Source organism: Artemia franciscana, chromosome 3, assembly GCF_032884065.1.
Source record: "Artemia franciscana chromosome 3, ASM3288406v1, whole genome shotgun sequence".
Classification (NCBI taxonomy): domain Eukaryota; kingdom Metazoa; phylum Arthropoda; class Branchiopoda; order Anostraca; family Artemiidae; genus Artemia; species Artemia franciscana.
The window spans coordinates 29,099,931-29,120,500 of NC_088865.1; the positions used below are offsets into that span (position 1 = coordinate 29,099,931).

Genomic DNA, 20,570 nt, shown 5'->3' on the forward strand with positions numbered 1-20,570 from the left:
CACTCTCCATAATGAAAAACTTTGAAGGCTTTTAGTATCTTGAAAATAAAGGTTAATAATATGAAACATTTTGGACCAAGTTTCCTTGTCTTTGGGCACCTGTCTACTGAATTTCAGGCGGATCAAAGACTTTTGTAGAGAAGAAGAGGAACGGGGTAGATGAAAGTGGTCTACACCTGTGAATTAAGTGGCTCTAAATTCTTTGGTTTATTGTACCTGTCCCATTATTTTCAAGCCGATTGGTATAAAAAAAATCTGCACACCTTTCTGCTAAACAACTGATGATAAGGGGCGATGCTGGAGAAATATTGAAAACTCTTGTATGACTTTGGTTCAAACACGGTGCCATTTGCCAACATTTCTGCTAAAGTTTTGAGGAGAGAGGGCTTATTAACACAATTCAGCTCTTTTTTTTATATTACTCTGGTTCGGGCGAGTATAATATGCCTGCCTTTTTTTTCTAAAAAGTTGATGATGGGGTGGAGGTTTGTGGGCTGTTGGGGATTGCGACCTATCAGGGCTCGGGTTACTGGGCTATTCTTCCTAACATGTACCAGGACGATGAACTTGTCATCCTATTGGTTTTTCCAAAGTGGTTTATCTCATGAATAGCTTACAGAAAAAACAAGGTTTCACACCTTTCTCCTTAATCGAGGATTATTGATCACTAAAAAAAAAAGAAAAAAAAAAAAAAAATTATCCATTTGTCTTGGTTTAAAAGTTTTTAACATTAGTTTGTAATATCAGCACAATGAAGTGAGAAGAGGGTAAGCTTATAGGTCCTTAGCGATGAGAGAACCATTAAGATTTAAGAAGTTAATTTGATGTTGTTCCTCTTCCTCAGTGCCAAAGCGCAGAAAACAAAATGGAGAATTCAATCGAAAATCGTGAACAGAATGGGTAGTAACAGTAGAGGGCAGCACCCATGGGAGAATACTTCTTTTATAGGACACTGAACTTTTTTCTCTATTGTTATAAAAAGGGATGTTGGTGATGGGCCCAAAAGATATATCACATATTTAGTACTGTTAGATGTTAGTCTGGTTCTAAATTGAAAGGGGTGCATGCCTGATAGAACGTAGCTTTTCCCTCGAAGCAGAACCAAGGCCCAGAAAAACCAAAGACTTTCAGAAGAGCATCAGATGTCCCATCCGATATAAATTTTAAAACTCCAATTCAGCTCACTCACTATAGGCTCCAGGACAACTAGAAACCATTCTTTTTTAACCCCAGACATAAATTATGCGCAGCCTTCGAATAGGCAAAGCTTATTCGTCGATCTTATATGGGGTCTATGCTTTTTATAAAAGCAAACAGGTTAGACCTTTACCACCTCTTCAAAATACGCAAAAATTGGCGGCATAGGAGAAAGAAAAAAAAACAGAGAAGAAATTACCTGGTGTTGCTCCCACAATTTAGTGGGAAACAAATAGACAACGGGCTATACATGTTTAAAAAAAAGAACTAGTAGGAACTCCAATAAATCCAATAATATATGTCTGCAAATTACTTTAAACGCTTAATTCAGTAATTTTCTGCCCAATGAACGGAGGCTGTAGGGTACATTCTGCCCTTCTTTATGGATCTGGAGGGTTTGTCATAGAACGTTGAAATATTTGGGTGTGCAAATGAAATTTTCAGGAAAAATTTTAAGCTAGCCTTTTCCCTCAGAATGATTGAAAGGTCCAGGAAACACACTTCTGAGGAGGGACATAACTCACACAACCTCATGCGTAAGGTCTCAAATTATACAACTTCCCATTTTTCTTAGATAAAATCCGAGTTTAAAAGATGGGAATGCTGCGCATTTGTTAGAACCGGAATAAAATAATCTAAATCCTTATTATTAGAGATGCAAGTTTAACCCATGGAACTCAAATGTTGAGAGGCATTGAGAGAGGGACGGCAGCTGCTAGCGCCACTCTTGTCTTTGGCAACTTCTGGTCGTTCCAAGTTTGACTTGTTGTTAGAAATTGTTTCTGCTTCTGTTAGATTTATTTTAATATCGCCCCTAAGTGTTTCTTTTTTTAATTTTCTTTTTTAAAACTAAATAATATTTGTTTATCTTACTTGTCATTTTTTGTAGCCTTATTCGTTTTTCTGCAGTGCATATTGGAAGATTTTGCAAATTCCTTTTTAGTACTACTCCACTTGTTACTTCGGGAAAACTTCCAAATTTCTGACTGAATGAGTCTTCTACCAATACTTTTGGGCTAATTCTTCAATACGGTTATCCCTGGTGAAAAAAGAGCAACAAATACTCATAAGTCTATAACCGTACTTATCGAGGAAACAAAATTCGTACTTTTATAGGGGGGTGCCTGAAGCCTCCTGTCTTTGAACGTCAGACTTGACGAATTTCATTTGTTATTATTCATCAATATCGAGCTCATTTTTGAGTATCCCCCCTGTCCCTTTTAAAAAGATAATGCAAGTTTTCTTATGTTAATATCTTTTAATGGATATTTATCTTGTATTTTATTTGTCATTAAAATAACCAATGTTTTAGTGGGGTTTGTCTTCTTGTATATTAAGAATTTGAAAAAGAAATATTTTCTATTGAATATTAAAAACTCAGTATTAGAAAAGAAACAAAAGAAAGAAAAATAATACAGAAAATGTTATGAACTCTCCTCTTTCATTCTTTTTACATTAAAATATCTGACGATATTTGGTTTTTGGAAAAAAATATTTTATTCAAATAAATCAAAAATCTTAATAGGAAAAGCAGGAAAGAAAATTGGCTCAGGTTTTAGATCACGGGGAACTATAATTTGAGCAATGAAAGCCCTTTTTAGGGGATTTTTGTCGGAAAAAGAAAAATTGTTAAGCCTAGTGGTATTTTTCAGTTGGCCCATTGAGCCACGAATTATGTTCAAAAAAATATCATCCTGGGCCTTTTCAATTTCATAAGTTGATCACACGATCGTAAAGTCTTTAAACATTTTGTATCATCTCGTGAATACCTACGCAAGTTCTTTTTAGGTGGTAGTAGCATCCACTTCACTAATAACGCAAACCATACAACTCTACAAGGATAACGGAATCAACGTATGCTTTTCAACCGGTATAAATGAGTCGAGACAACTAACAACGTCCAACCCAACTAAATCATTGGTGATTTCCTTTTAATAAATATAACTTTGAATTTTATTATTAACATTAAACATGACGTTTTTGTATAATTCAGTATAAAGGTCAAATAAGTTAAAATTCTTTAAAAGAAAACTCGTAAAACATGAGGTTCTAAAGCAAGTAATGAATTAAAGCCCTTGTTGTTTTCAATTTTAAAGAGTGTTTAGCTCAATTTGGGGGGCTAGTTTGAACCCTGCAGTGCTTATTTTTATGAAAGCAAGTAATGAATTAAAGCCCTTGTTGTTTTCAATTTTAAAGAGTGGTTAGCTCAATTTTGGGGCTAGTTTGAACCCTGTAGCGGTTATTTTTATGAAAGCAAGTAATGAATTAAAGCCCTTGTTGTTTTCAATTTAAAGTGTTTAGCTCAGTTTGGGGTCTAGTTTGAACCCTGCAGCTATTATTTCTAAAAAAACAAATAATGAATTAAATCCCTTGTTGTTTTCAATTTTAAAGAGTATTTAGCTCATTTTTGGGTCTAGTTCGAACCCTGCAGCTGTTATTTTCACGAAAGCTAAGATGTTATGGTTCAATAGTCAATAGTCTTATGATACAAAAATCAAGTTAGATCATTGAATATTCTTTTTAGCGGGAAAAAAAGAGCATGGATTCTCTTCTAAGCTATTGAAAAAAGCATGCTTTGTAATGGCTATTTACTTGGGAGTATTTTTTTTTCAGATAAATGAATCAGCAAAAGAAATATATGTCCGCTATTTGCGCTTATGCTGTTTGCTTACTGTAGTCTCCTTCAAATTAATATCTGCCAAGTTAATTTAAATTAAATTAATTGAGCTAGTATTTCTTCAAGCTGATGCTTCTTTTTTAGGGCAACTTTTATGGAGAGAATATTTTTATGTCATGTCTCGAAGAAATCCGGAGTTTGACAAGATTGATACTAATCCGATATGTTTGAAAATTAAATGGTATAATAACGAAGAATGGTTCCAAAAATGGAAGGACGGTATGACTGGATACCCATTTATTGATGCTGCTATGCGACAGTTGAATCAGGTAAAATTATTCGTTTAAATTTAGCGTTTTTAACAAAAGATCCGAAAGTCTGAATAAACTCGGTTTTAAATTAAGTACTTGAATACATTATGTTTTCTTTTTTCATTTTTTTACAAAAGGCATTAAAAGGATCAGACATGTCAATATACATGAAATAGCATAGAAGTCAGTTTTGGGGATAGGTAGGAGGAGTTTCAAAACGCAATTTTTGTTGACATATCTGCTGGTTCCGCCCTCTTAGAGAATGACAATTCCCATTTAATTGCTGTGAAGTGAATCTTAGGTTCTTAATTGCTTCACGTTAAATAGCTGCCTTTGTTATCGCCGTCAATCTTTCTTAGTTCATCTAAGATATCCTCGGTTTTACTCTTATATTGTGTTTTGGTTCGCTGTTCTATAGACTTCGTTCTTCACTGAAAAAAAAAAAAAAAAAAACGCTTTAAGTTTCTCTCTTGTCACTTCTTGCACAAAAATAGAAACTCTCACTTCTGTTTTTTTTTTTTTATTCATATATGGTCTTCATAATTTTTAATTTCAAAAGCATATGTTTGTCATCGCCTCCCCCCCCCCATAGAACAGTAGCAATGACACCCTTGTTTCTGATAATATAGAGGTGGAAGAACATCGAATTGTGTCGAATTTCGCTTTGACCTTGATTATGTACTTACATTTGTCAGTTGCTTATTTTAAGGCAATTCAATTTATTCAGTAACAATCAGGTAACAATTCGGTAAATTTTTTATGGTTCACCCACGTCCCCTCAATGAAAAGAGGCTTAGGATGCCCTTGATCTTGGTTGTGTTGTCTTTTTTCAGTATTAAATTAAACTATTATAGTAAAATCTGTTTCTCTGTCCTATGTAAATAATGTAAGTTTTAGGGGGAGGGGCTGTTTATCCATCACATTTGCTCCGGGCACCAGAAAAGGTAGTTCCAGGCCTGACAAGAAGAAAAGTTGAGAGATGTAAATAATGTATTAGTAACACAGGATCCAAAAAATCCATACAGAATCTGCACAGATCTTTTAACTTTGTGCGATATTTAATTGTTAAAGTTTCCTGTAAGTATATGCGAGTCATGGTTTTCACATGAACATTTTTCATATGAGTGACGTCGCAAATACCCAGGTGCCCAGTACCCCAATCGTTTTACTTTATACAAGGGATAAACTAAAATGAAAGAAGGTTTTTTTTGCGAAAGTTTATAAAAAACAAAACAAAAAACTACGTTTCTTTTTACCTAGGGAAGCTCGTTCCCCTACCAATCCATATAGTTTCGACAAGTACGAATTATTTTTATCTATTAATTGATGGCTTTGTATAAGTAAAAGAAAAACATATTGGTATTTATGTTTTCATGTAGTTAATCCTTATATCCAATTTCACGATTGCTATAGAGCAAACTTCAGGCTCATTTTTTGGGGTAGGTTTTGAATTCTTACAGTGGTAATCGTGCTTTTTAGATAGTTTTTTGTTTAAATCCAGGAAGGATGGATGCATCACTCTGCCCGAAATGCGGCTGCTTTGTTCTTTACACGAGGCGATCTTTGGCTCAATTGGATGGACGGTGCTAGATATTTTGCTGAGAAATTGATTGATTCCGATTGGTCGGTAAATGTTGGTAATTGGCTGTGGGTGTCTTCATCAGCTTTTGAACGGGTATTAAATTGTTCAAGTTGTATCAGTCCAGTCACATTTGGAAGGAGGCTAGAGCCCTCTGGTGATTATATAAGGTAACCTACTGCCTCTTTTTTCTCTTCTTTTGTTGATATCCTCTTATTGTTTTTCTTATTTATAGTTGGTTGTTGTTGCTTGCTTTTGCCACCCATCTGGGTGTGTTATGTTGATTTAGGTTTTCCTGTCAGCTTTTAAAACTATTCTAAATGCTATAAGTTTTCTAATCATTCCGTTTTCTAAGTATATATATATACTTATATTTTGCGACAATGTATACTAATTTATCACTTAATGTAGTGTTTGATAATTTAAAAAGTGTTATCAAGAAATCTTTCCTCTTATCTAGTAAAAGGTTCTTAAAAATAGACATTTATAATAAAAAAGCTATATGGACAAACTGCTTTAATACCACAGTTAACTTGAGATGTTACAGCTTGGATATGAATTTTGAGTTATTGGAATTTGTTTTATACAATACTTATATAAGATTTGGGGGTGATTTGTACAAGCAAATTATGGGAATTCCCATGGGGGGGTATGCAAGCCCATTTATAGCTGACTTGTTTTTAAGTCAACTAGAATATAAATATATGATGGATAAGAATAATCCAATTAATTTAAAACATGCTTTGTCAAATAATAAAAGATATTTAGATGATATTTTGGTCTTAAATTGTAAGGATTTCATTGATATTTCTAAAAATATATATCCATCAGAGCTTATTCTTGAGCCTAGTCATGGCGCTGGTCATGAAGATCATTTCTTAGATTTAAATATTAATATTTGTGATAATAATAAATTAAGTTTTAAAATGTATAATAATACGGATGATTATGATTTTGAAGTGATTAGTTTCCCATTCCATGAAAGTAATATACACTCAAATATCACATATTCAGCGTTTTTCTCACAGTTACTTCGTTATGCAAGGATTTGTAGTAATTATATTGATTTTAAAAATAGATGTAAAATCTTAAGCCAAAAATTGATATCAAGAGGTTTTTCTGCAAATAAATTAACTTGGCAATTTAAAAAATTTAGTTTTCATTATAACGAACTTTTAAATAAATATTAAAAGAATTATCTAGAAATACTTAATGAAATTTTCAACTAATTTCGGAGGTTCGAGAAATGTTGTCACAACACCATTTATTTTGAATTGTGTTTCTAATTGAGCGGATTTTCTTAAAAATTAGCCACATGGTAAAGGTGAATTCTAAAGATTTTCTTAAAAATTAGCCACATGGTAAAGGTGAATTCTATAATTGTTTAGTTCATTCAGGTTTTTTGCAATGTGTTAATATTTGTGATTTGGTAAAATTTATAATATTTAGTTTACCTATTGTTGCTAAAGGGAGGGATATATTAACAGGATAAGCTTGTTTTGGTTTTACTTGGTTGTTTTACGTTTGTCTATATTATTTTTTCTATTGTTCGGTAAATGACGACTTATACTTATTGACGACATGACTGCCTGTCCATGGATTATTTTTTATGGTTGATTGTGCGCGGCTATGCTGTTTGACCTATGTGATTGTATGGATGAGTAGGCTTAAGGCCTCATTCAAGTGCTGGTCTATATTAATCACAAATTTAGGAAAACAGTCTTCCTTTTCTCCTTCTGTCTCTCTTTTTTTTTGTGTGTGTGTTTGTGCTGTTGCATTGGTGATTTCTCTTTTCATGATATTATTCCAGGTTGGATCCCGTGCTGGTGGAGAAAATTTTTTTTTTAGTTTTCTCCCCGACAGACCTTTACCCTGGTCCAGGTTTTTAACCTGATATTGTTAATTATTGGTGAGGTGGCACTTATGCAAATTTCATGTTCTTTCATCTTTTTGTTTATGTATTTATTGACCTATTGACCTTGGCATGTTTTTTGGACTTTGATTGTTGGATTTTGATTTGGATGTTGGTTTGTTTTGGATTTATTTTCAATAATTTTTATGCAACAAAACACAAATATTAGCCTCGGAACTCGGAACGATTTTTTGAAAGTTAGTAAGTGTAAAAGTCGTTGTTTTCTTTGCCAAGACCATTTTGTCCCACGGACTTCTGTTAAAAGTACATTGTATAATAACAATTTTGCATGCAAGTTACGTGGTAATGTTAATTGTAGAACAACCAATGTAATTTACCTATTAGAATGTAATAAATGCTGCCTACAATATGTGGGAAAAACAACTAATAATATATATAAAAGATTTTCTGGACATGAGACAACAGTTAATAATGAAAAAACTAATAGCTATCTAGTTCAACATTGTAATAATGGTAAATGTTCCATATCAGATATAACTGTCACAATTTTAGAAAATTTAGAATTAGAAAATTTAAATAAAGAAGAGAAGAATAATAGACTACGTAAACAGGAGGATTTCTGGATCCATACTCTTGGTACAGCTTATCCTTTTGGGCTAAATGATCGTGTAGCAAAATATGGTGACATGTCTCATGTTGTTGTTAAATGTATTGATGGTTTTATGGATCATCCTTCTTTTACTTGTTCTACTAAAGGTAAAAAACGATCGAGAGGACATAGGAAAAATAATAGAAAAAATGAATTAGATGTACATATGCTTTCTATAGATCTATGCCAGCTACTTGAATCTAGGGGTATGATTTCTGTAATAAAATGTCTAAATAATTTATCCAAGAGGAATTTAATCAAACTTTTCTGGATTGTTAAGAATAATACAGCTCTTGATTATAATTTAAAGTAATATGTGATACAATTTGCATTCTAACTAAAACGAAATTTATTTCAAAAAAGAAAAAGTTCGATAAGATTAGTAATAAGGATAACAGATTATATTTACCTATTAATTTTACTTGTAAGCAGATTGAAGATATTAATTTACCAGAAATTTTAAATCAGCGGCATGTGAAACAGGCCCTTCCTAGTAATTTGAATTATAATGATAGTCCAGTTTTAACTTATAAATTTTCAAAAACTATTGGGCAAATTATTTTTAATTACAATTTAACACTAAAAAAACCAGATAGTGATATAAATTGGAAACCGGTTTGTAATTGTAAGCAACTTGGCCCATTTGTAAATCCTACTTACAAACATGTTATAACAGGGGACTTGTCAATAATAAAGCAAGATGATCTTCAAATTATAATGAATAAAGGGGCTAATTTCCGTCTTTCTCATCATCTGAAACCATCAAGTGTTCTTGATGGCTTGGAAAATGATTTTGATTTATTTATTGATAAGTGGTGTAAGAAAGAGAATAAAAATAAAGAGAGTTTTCAAAGTTGGAAGAATTTAATTATTAGTAGAATAAGAAATAAAATATATTCTAACTTAAAAAATAGTAACACTAAATCATTATTTTATAATGCGAAGATTAAACAAGCAATTGCTAATCTAAAGAATGAATTTGTAATTGTGCCTGTGGATAAAGCTAATAATAATTTTGCCATAATTTGTCAGAAGCTGTATTGTGATATCTTAAAAAGGGAGTTATGCACAATTAATGTTTACGAAAAGGTAAATATAGAGGATGAGAATTTAATTGAAAAGACTGAAGAAATACTTTTTAAAAAATTTAATATTAAAATAAATGACAATGATAAAAAGTTCCCTTTCCTATATTGGACTGTAAAATTTCATAAGAATCCCCCTAAACCACGGTTTATTGCTGGAGCAGCTAAATGTCCAACCCGCATTGCTGCTACTGACCTCTCTTTAATTTTAAAGGAAATTGTAAATAAACTTAAAACCTATTGTTCTGGTATGAAAAAATTTTCGAATTTTAATCCATATTGGAGTGTTAATAATTCACAGCAGGTGATAGATTCTTTAACAATGGTTTCAGCTCAAAGAATTGAGTCTTTCGATTTTGCGACAATGTATACTAATTTATCACTTAATGTAGTGTTTGATAATTTAAAAACTGTTATCAAGAAATCTTTCCTCTTATCTAGTAAAAGGTTCTTAAAAATAGACATTTATAATAAAAAAGCTATATGGACAAACTTCTTTAATACCACAGTTAACTTGAGATGTTACAGCTTGGATATGATTTTTGAGTTATTGGAATTTGTTTTATACAATACTTATATAAGATTTGGGGGTGATTTGTACAAGCAAATTATGGGAATTCCCATGGGGGGGGGGAATGCAAGCCCATTTACATCTGACTTGTTTTTAAGTCAACTAGAATATAAATATATGATGGATAAGAATAATCCAATTAATTTAAAACAGGCTTTGTCAAATAATAAAAGATATTTAGATGATATTTTCGTCTTAAATTGTAAGGATTTCATTGATATTTCTAAAAATATATATCCATCAGAGCTTATTCTTGAGCCTAGTCATGGCGCTGGTCATGAAAGATCATTTCTTAGATTTAAATATTAATATTTGTGATAATAATAAATTAAGTTTTAAAATGTATAATAGAACGGATGATTTTGATTTTGAAGTGATTAGTTTCCCATTCCCTGAAAGTAATATACACTCGAATATCACATATTCAGCGTTTTTCTCACAGTTACTTCGTTATGCAAGGATTTGTAGTAATTATATTGATTTTAAAAATAGATGTAAAATCTTAAGCCAAAAATTGATATCAAGAGGATTTTCTGCAAATAAATTAACTTGGCAATTTAAGAAATTTAGTTTTCATTATAACGAACTTTTAAATAAATATCAAAAGAATTATCTAGAAACACTTAATGAAATTTTCAACTAATTTCGGAGGTTCGAGAAATTTTGTCACAGCACCATTTATTTTGAATTGTGTTTCTAATTGAGCGGATTTTCTTAAAAATTAGCCACATGGTAAAGGTGAATTCTATAAGATTTTCTTAAAAATTAGCCACATGGTAAAGGTGAATTCTATAATTGTTTAGTTCATTCAGGTTTTTTGCAATGTGTTAATGTTTGTGATTTGGTAAAATTTATAATATTTAATTTACCTATTGTTGCTAAAGGGAGGGATATATTAACAGGATAAGCTTGTTTTGGTTTTACTTGGTTGTTTTACATTTGCTGTTTTTTTTTCATAGGCATGTATTTTGGGGGTGATACCTGACGCGGGGATGCCATGGATATTCTGTGGTAGCCACAACACTGTGCTGGGTAGAGAATTTAGAGTGGCGAAACCCTATATAGGCTAGTGTATTTTCCTGATGAGCCCTTACGTTGGGTGTTGCCTCTGAATTATTTGTCTATATTATTTTTTCTATTGTTTGGTAAATGACGACTTATCTTATTGACGACATGACTGCCTGTCCATGGATTATTCTTTATGGTTCATTGTGTGTGGCTATGCTGTTTGACCTATGTGATTGTATGGATGAGTAGGGTTAAGGCCTCATTCAAGTGCTGGTCTATATTAATCACTAATTTAGGAAAACAGTCTTCCTTTTCTCCTTCTGTCTCTCTTTTTTTTTTTTTTTTTTGTGTTTGTGCTGTTGCATTGGTGATTTCTCTTTTCATGATATATATATATATATATATATATATATATATATATATATATATATATATATATATATATATATAATCGACCATTCCCTGTCCCGGTGTCCCGGTCGTCATTTATATCCCCCTGTGCCCCCCGGCGTCCCCGTTGTAGTTGTGTCCCTGTGTCCCGGTCGTCATTTATATTTTTTACTTATGTCCTGATCATTATGGCTTATCTATGGTCATTTATATTCCCTGTGTCCCGGTCGTCATTTGTATCCCGGTGTCCCGGTCTGTATATACATTCGTTTTTTAGTTTTGTTTTTCTCCTTTATTTTTTTCCTTTTTTCTTTTTTTTCTTTTTTAGTTTATTTAGATTTTTAGATTTTTTAGTTTTTTATTAGTTTTTAGGTTTTTTTTTTCTTTTTAGTTTTTTTGTAGTTTTTACCTTCTTTTTAGTTTTTTTAGTTTTTTTTTTACTTATGTCCTGGTCGTCATTTATACTCCGTGTCCCGGTGCTTTGTTGATTGCTAATCGAACATTCCTTTTGTCCCGGTCGCTTTCTCTTTGAGTGTCGTCATTTATTTTTTTCTTTTTTAGTTCTTACCTTTTTTAGTTTTTTTTTAGTTTTTTAGATGAAAATTTTTTTTAGTTTTTTTCTTTTTTTTCTTTTTAGTTTTTTATTGGTTTTTACCTTTTTTTTTTAGCTTTTTTAGTTTTTTTTCGTTTTTTCTTTTTACTTTTTTTTTAGTTTTTATCTTTTTTATTTTTTTTAATTTTTATTCTTAATTTTATTAGTTTTCTTTTTCTCTTCTATTTTTCAGTTTTTTCCTTTTTTTTTATTAGTTTTTAGTTTTTTTGTAGTTTTTGCCTTTTTTTAGTTTTTTCAGTTTTTTTTTTAGTTTTTAGTTTTTTACCTTATTTAGCCTAAAATTTTATTAGTTTTCTTTTTCTCTTCTATTTTTCAGTTTTTTCCTTTTTTTTTAGTTTTTTTTTTTAGTTTTTAGTTTTTTTTAGTTTTTTACCTTTTTTTAGTTTTTTTTAGTTTTTTAGCCTTTTTATTTTTTTTATTAGTTTTTAGTTTTTTTGTAGTTTTTACCTTTTTTTAATTTTTTCCATGACGTCACCTGATCCATCCACAGATCCACACACAGACAACTTATTTTTATATATATAGATTATACAGCTATACGTAAAAGAAGACCGCTTCTGAAAATAAGAAAGCAGTATTCGCCACGTCTCTAGCATTGACTGTCCAATAGGCAGGCTCATATACACAATATCATCCGCGAGCTCAACAATAGAATCACCAAGTGTGACGCTCTGACCAGCATCAGATTTCGAGTTAAAAAGCAGTACTTCAGAGTTTTCAGTAGTGAAATGCAGTACAATATGGGCATACTCTTGTTGTAACTAGATGAAATTAGTTTCTAGTCCTTGCAGAGATTTGTTTAGGTTCAGTACATCATCCGCATAACTCATTAAAGACAAATCAACGCAACGCAGAATATAAGTCATAAGTGACTTTGATTGTGGCCTTACAATATTGTTATTAAATGCTGTCTGTGACGAGATAGAACCTTGTCTTACCCCCTTCTTTACTGGGAGAAGGGGATTTCCACACAGAGAAACAGCAAAATCATATAAGAGACTAGTACACTCATTAGCTAATAGAGGACGTCCAAGTTCCACTTTCAGATTTTCATACATGTCAGCCAGCGGGACTAGGATGCAGGGGTCAACACCGACCAAACCCAATTCAAATATAGTATCTTCATGGAGAAGTGAATCGTCTTACATCATGGGAAGCTAGAAATATTTTCAACGCGTTTTTCTTCATCAGTTAAAACAGATACCAAAGCAGAAAGGGCTTGACCACACCCAAGGCGAGACTGAAAACCAAACTGGTGGGCCAGAACTGTACATTTAGTTCACAACTCATCAGTTATCAAATTCTCTAAATTTTACACAATAAAGTTGCGACTGTTATCGGACGAATAACATCAGACGATCACTTAGAAGGAGGCTTTTTCTTCTTGGGGATAGAAGTCAAACATCCAATTGGAAAACAATCAGGGACAAATCCAAGATTAAATATAATTTGGTAAAGGAGGACTAAGTGTTCCATAAACAGTTCACCACACAACGACAAATGCTGTGCAGAAATCCCATCAAATCCTCTAGACTTTTTTATCTTTAGTTTACCAATTGCAGAAATAATCAGGCTCCTTGTAATCATCAGTCCCGGACTAGAAACATGCTAAACAAAAGCAAACAAATAAATAAAATAAAGGAGTTTCACTTTATAACTATTTTGCAGACGTGGATCTGGAGCAGAAAATTCTTTTTTATAATTCTCAACCCATGTGGAAAGCGGTACGCGAGACGGTATTTCATAGCAAAGTGATTATTTAAATGTATTTTACAAAACTGTTGCTGATCGAAAATGCTGACTGAATATTCAAGTTTGCTTATTTACATTGTTTTGCATATTTATAGTGTTGTTGCGGCTTTCGTAAATCAAAATTAAAATGAACAGACATTTCCGTCAATGATTGGTGAAACCCAAGACTTACATACATAAAAATAATTAATCAAATGTAAAGATAAAATATGCCGCTGAGATGAATAAATGAATTCTAAAACCAATAGAAATAAAAATCAATAACCAAGATAAATGTAAAACGAACAGAAACTACCATAAACGGGAGTTGGTCTAGCGCCCTTAATATATTTTAAAGACCAGAGCAACATTTTCCCTTTATTGAAAACATAATATATGAAAAAAATTTTTTTTGTAATTATAACATGGTAAACCTAAAATTGTCCTTCAAGTTAGTATCATTATACATTAAAACAATCAGTCTATTTTCATTATTTCTTTCCAGCAGTCTTGATTATTATGATTGATTTCTTCTCTTTTTTTTTTCATGTTTTGACAAATAAAAACCACACTGTTGGTCTAAACGACTTCGCAGAGGCCATTACTGAAAATTTTGCTTTGTTTTCGTGACTCATTGGTTGAAAATCTTCCTTAGCCAGCTTTTTTGGTTGTTTTTTTTCTTCAGTTTTCACTTTCGGCAGTTTTTCAGTTTTCTTCGTTTTATGGTTTTTGCTTTTTCTTTTTTTCTCGGAAAAATGGTCTTGAAAATTGCAAATGGTCTTGCAATCTATTGAAGACAATTTATAATTGAAACACATACTAAATTGTGAAACATTATGTCATTATGTCAATGCGTGAAACATTAGTTATAATTTATAATTGAAGAATGTATTGAAGACGTATTTAACATAAAAAATAAGTACATTTATGACTTTCAATTTGTTGTACTACTTAAAGAGCCCACTTTTTTGCCATTTTCCGTTTTGATTTCATTAAATGCAAAGGTTTGGAAAACTGAAATGCAACTAAAAATTCTAAATTTTTTGAAGCCATCTTTTTGAAAGCAATTTTTTGGCTTTAAGCAATATTTGGAATTGGCGAATCAATGAATTATTCGCCAGTTGATTTTCCATATATTAGTAAGGGGTGTACTTAAAAGGAAGAAACATAGATAAGAATTTCTTGAATATACGAATAATGGAACTAGGTTGACTGTTTTAAACATGATAATAATAATGATAATTTATTTATACCCTCTATTCATACATGAATGTAAACAGAGGAGTATAGGAAATAAATGAAAAGAAAACTGAAAAATACGAAATTACCCCTCTAACGAAAAGGACGACAATAAGTAGCTCATAATACTCATAATAACTCATGAATATATAACAAATGGTTTGTTCTAGCTCATTAGTGCATAACATTAAAAACTCTTAAAAAATATAACCCATAAACACTCATAACAAATAACGCATAAATAGCTAGAAATACATAACGCATAAATAAGGCACAGCGCATAGTATAACGATACTAAAATGAAAACAATTTTCTGGAAGCTTGAAATTTTAATGTTATATGAAAAAAGAAAACTTTCAAAATATTTTTGAATTCCAGGGATATTGAAATGGAACCTTGCCATTTTAGCGGGTTTTGATAGGGTGAGTGGCAGCCTCAGTCTTACTTCTGGGAATTTATCTTCGTTATAAATGTGAGGTGATTGTTTATTTTTCTTTCTGGTTTTCTTAGGTAACATTTATTCATTCATAGTAATTTTATTTGTCTTGAATTTGAGTTGATTGCTATTTTAATTTCTGTTCGTTTGAAATTTCTTTTACTTATTCATGTATACTAGTTTCCGTGTGCTTTTAGTTTATTCGTACATGATTCTAATACTCCCTGTGTTAAGTTGTAATATCTCTCGTCACTTATCTCTCTCATCACTTTCCATCGGGGACTTCTTGTGCTCATGAATTTACATGCTGAAAATTGGATTTCTTATATTTGGGCACAATGTCGAAAGACCAACAATTGTAAGAAAAAATTGAATAATATACTAAGTTTTGACAAAAGATGGCAACAAAAACCAAAACACAGCCAAGGGGGTTCGGTTCACTATATGTATTTCTATCATAAGATATTAGTTATTTTTGTTGCATTTTGGCAACTGCTGAAATATTACAGTCAAGACATGAACTATAACTGAAATAATAAATTTCCTGAACAATATTTAGTATCCGGATACTTGAATCTTAAACTTTTTGTAAAAATAGACACTCCGATAATTAAGTATCGTTATTTATTTAAATTTTGTCGAAGACATAATCATTTTTGGATTTTCTCTGGTTCTTGTTTTCAGTTTAAAGCCCTTCGAAGTAGCAGTAAACTGTTTTCGTGGAACAGATTATTAGTTGTAATGCCTGTATTTATGGAAAGACTTTTTTCCTCTTACAGGCGATATGTTCCTGAGCTATTGAATTTTTCGTTTGAATATATTCATGAGCCTTGGAAAGCTCCATTAGAAATTCAAGAAAAAGCACGTTGCATTGTTGGTAAAGATTATCCAGAACGTATGGTTATCCACGAGGAAGTTGCTCGAGATAATCAACAGGTAAACTTATATAAATATATAAGGTTTGCTTTTTTTTTATCTTGACGACACTAATTACCTAAAGTATTGTAGCAAAAGCTTTAGGAGATGCAGTTTTCCGTTCAGGGGACACTAGGAGGTGACTTAAGGAAATAATACGGCCAGTACTACAAAATGCAGCGAATTTAAAAGTTATATATAGAAGCGAAGTTAAGTTGTCTAAAGAAGTGGTTTGAAACACTTTAACATGGGAAGTTATAAACTTACAAACTTCGAAGTGTAATTGGGTTCGAAATTTGAGAAAGATAGAGTTTATAAGTAGAATCTAAAGGAATGAACATAGTCGACACTAAAACAGAGGAAAACATAACAATAGGCTGTCGTACACAGTGCAAAATTAATATTTCCCGAAAAGTTACTTTAGCTCAAGTTCGAAAAAAAAATCAGTAATTACGAAAGAATATTTCTACGCTAAAGAAATACGGTATATTTTTGAACTAGTAGCAAAATTTATAATCCCGTAGAATATTCTTGCTACAGCGTCAATTGGTTGGTATCCTGTCCAGTCGTGTCGACGCGGCACAATCGCACTGTTTTAATTAAATTTAGAGGTTCTGATACAATACGACACATTTGGAAGTTTGATAGCGCAATCTAAAATTTTTATCGCCCAGGGTTATTTTTCAAAATTCCTGAAATTTATCGGGTCACCAATTAGGAGTGTAAGCAAAATGGATTTTCCTCGAATGCAAACGAGACACAAAAAGAAGTCTGCGAATATCAAGAGTTTTCGCTCCAGAAATTTGTTTCGTTGAGAGCATAAAGATATAATCGAAAAATAAGGTTTCTTGACTTTCAGTTTACTCTATTAGTTTTGTCTGTGAAATGGAAACAGACGTCGAATACCACAATTGTATGTTTAAGACTGTCATATTAAAGAGAGAATTCCCTGTTAAAAGTCAGTGTAAGCGTCTCTTTACGAAGTCTATGGCTAAATTGCTTGAGGCTTAAATTAATCTTCTTATAGGGCATTCTCTTTGGTATCTATGTATTTAAAAAAGTTTTTATGGCTAAATATTTTGATTAGTAGTAATCGTGGAAGCTTAGTCATCAATACCCGAGGATTTTACAGCCCTCTATTTATAATATACATATTAAGCTATGCCTTCAATATTGTTTTATAGTTTGCTAATCCAATTTCAAGTCATATTTAACGAAGTGAAACTTGCTACGTATGAATCGCAATCAGTTTTAGTCCCAATGTTCCGAAGACTATCAATTTCATCACTTTAAAGACTGTCGAGTGTTATTTATATATTGAACAATTATACCCACGAACATCTAAAATTTACTGTTTGAAAATACATTGTTCGTCATTTACTCTTGTACCCCTGATACTGACAGCTAGGTCTTTGTTTCCCCCTAGAATAGCGTACTAGAGCGATTTCCCCAGCTGCTACAATCATATGGGTTTCTCAGCACCTACAAAGAGAAAGTAAAATGATTTTTAAAAGGCAATAATCGAAAGCTGTTTATATTTATTAGTTATTGTCGTTTTTATTTTACATTATTATTTTATTAGACTTGAACGAAAGATATTTTGTGCCTAATTTAGTGTTATTTAGTTGTGGTTCAATGTGGAGCATATTGTTGCACGAGAAATTATTTTACCTGTTTGTTATGCGTTTTTCTTCTTTAAAGTAACTCCTGTTGAACTTGAATAATCGTTCAGCCTGTAAACTACAATTTTCTGGGTGAATGGTCATGATTCTCGCTGGGGTAATCTGAGCCAGATAGTATACATTGCACTCTAGGAATTGTTTCATTGAAGAGGAAACAATTGAGTTGGAATCGTTAATTTTTGTATAGAGGAAAAACTAAATGGCGGTATTGGCGCTGGAAAATTCGCTCTGCATCTCTATTGGTCATTTGGTACTTTTTTTTTCCCTGAAACTTGTAGGTTTTTTTTTTACTTTTCGTCTTTGTTAATTACTATTAATTTTTTTTGTATTGTTTCATATCTGTCATTTGTAAGAATGTTTGTGTCCTATTGCTTGTCTGTTTTATGTTTTTATGTTGTTAACCAGCTTTCCCTTCCATTCCATTTCTCCTCAAACTCATTAAGACCAAAATTTTAAGATACCCATCTTGTTCAATATAGTTCAAAGGTCAAATAACTAAGCCTCCGGAGTTGACACACCTCCCTCCGGCCTCCGATCAGGGGCTATAAGTTACGCAACCTGTCCAGTGTTAACATATAAGGACTTTTATTGAAAAAGAGGGGATGTTTGATCCTGGGTCTCCAAAAACTGCAGGGTAGGCTTTTAAGGTGAAATTTTAAGTAAATGTTGAGAGGAATGCCGAACACAATCAAAACACTCTATGTGCTTACTGGTTGTGAAAAGGGAATATCAATAATACCTAAAGAATGACTTAGTATATTACGTTGAAAATTTCAAGGTATGTTGAGGAGATTTTAAAGAAAGGATTTAGGGTACCCCCCTCCCTCCTTGCTCTTTCTAGTTGGCCTTTCTGCTCAAAACTGATCAAAATTTTTGAATTGTCATTTTGTCTTAACTATTCAAAAGGTCTAATAGCTATGCTTCCAGGAATGCCATGCCCCCATAGCCCCGGGGCAACGATTGTAAATTATGCAGTTTGCCCATTGTTTACATGTAGGATGTATCATTAGAAAAAGGGGAAATATTTGATTCTGAGTTTATCCAGAAAGGCTAAAGGCATTAAGGTGAAGTCTTGGAGAATCTGTGGGGTATGTTATACTAAATTAAAAAGCACTACGTGCATCTGGTTTATCAAAAAGGAGGATCTTCAATAAGGACGGCTGAGAGTATTGATTTGAAACTTTCAAGACATGTTGACAGGGATGTTGAAAAGTGGTTGGATGGCTGCCAGCCCCCTCCCATGCCTTTTTAGTTGTAATCCCTCCAAAGATATTCGATTAAAATTTTGAAATAGACATGATGTTCAAAATAGTTAAAAGCCGCAATAACTATGCCTATGCGGACGACTTAACCCCCCCCCCCATAGCTTTGAAGAGGGATGGTGAACGCAATAAGACCACACTGTGTGCCTGCTGATGTTCTGAAGGACGTATCGTGAATATCTAAGGAACGCCTTAGGGTATTAAGTTGAAAATTTCAGATGATGTTGATGTTGACGGGCTATCGGAGGGTAACTAGCCCCCTTGTCCGTTTTAGTTGCTCCCTCCCCTCATCACTGGTCAAAATTTAGAAAAAGTAATTTTGTTCAAAACAACCGAAAGGTCTAGGAACCATGCCTCCGGGGATGCAATGCCCCTCACAGCCCCCTGGTAAGGATTGTAAATTTTACAATTTTCGATTTTTTACATCTAGGATTTATCATTCGGAAAAAGGAGGAATTTTTTATTCTAGGTAAGTTTGAAAAGGCTATGGGTGTTAAGGTGAAACTTTGAGGAATGTTGAAAAGCATGTTAAACTAAATCTAAAGATAATATGTGCACCCACCTATGTTCATCAAAAAGGAGTATCTGCAATATCACAAGAACAGCTTATGGTAGTTTGAACTTTCAGAGCATGTCGAGGAAGATGTTAGAAAGTGGTTGGGGGTAGCAAACTGTCCCTCTCCCATTCTCTTCTTAGCTTCCTTCGTTCCAAATATATCCGATCCAAATCTGGAATGCCGATCTTGTTCAAAATAGTCATCAAAATCAAATAACTATATCTCCGTAGATAACTCAACCTCCCACAGTCCCTCGGCAAGTGTTGTTATTTATATAAATTGCCCATTGTTCATATACAAAGTTGGTTATTGGGAAAAGAGGGCATGTTTGATCCTGAATCTCCGGAAAGGCTAAGCATATTGAGACAAAACCTTTAGAAAATGTTAAGGGGGTCGAACAAAATCAAAGTACACTATATGCAGGAGGGTTTTCGAAAGGACACAACAGCAATATTTGAGTAACAGCTTTGGATGTTAAGTTGAAAATTTAAAGGTTTGTTGAAATTGGAACGAAGAGCAGCTGCCCCTCACCCCTCTTGACCTTTAGATTCTCTTCTTAACATTGATAGGGATCTTTAAAAAACATTTTATTGGAAATGTCATAACGTCAAATGGCTAAGCCTCTGGGGATGCTATGCCCCCGCAGCCCTCGAAACAAAGACAGTAGATTATGCAACTTGTCCATTTTTACATGCAGAACCTATTATTGAGAAAAAGAGGAGCTAAATCGGGTATGTTGAGCTGAATCGAAAGGGTATGTTGAGCTTGTATCCAAGTTATCAAAAAGGCCTATCTACAATATTTTAGGAACAGGTAAGGGTACTAACTAACCTAAACCTTTCAGGGCCACTACTA

The 20,570-nt window shown here is 32.6% G+C and overlaps 1 protein-coding gene across 1 annotated transcript in view; it reads left to right on the forward strand.

The window, feature by feature from the left end:
• The window catches only part of LOC136025513 (cryptochrome-1-like), a 42,786-nt gene that overhangs the window by 13,491 nt on the left and 8,725 nt on the right, over positions 1-20,570 (forward strand). The window contains exons 5-7 of the mRNA XM_065701543.1: positions 3,959-4,143; positions 5,627-5,874; positions 16,079-16,235. Coding sequence (XP_065557615.1) covers positions 3,959-4,143; positions 5,627-5,874; positions 16,079-16,235 — 590 coding nt within the window. The remainder of the gene's footprint in view (positions 1-3,958; positions 4,144-5,626; positions 5,875-16,078; positions 16,236-20,570) is intronic.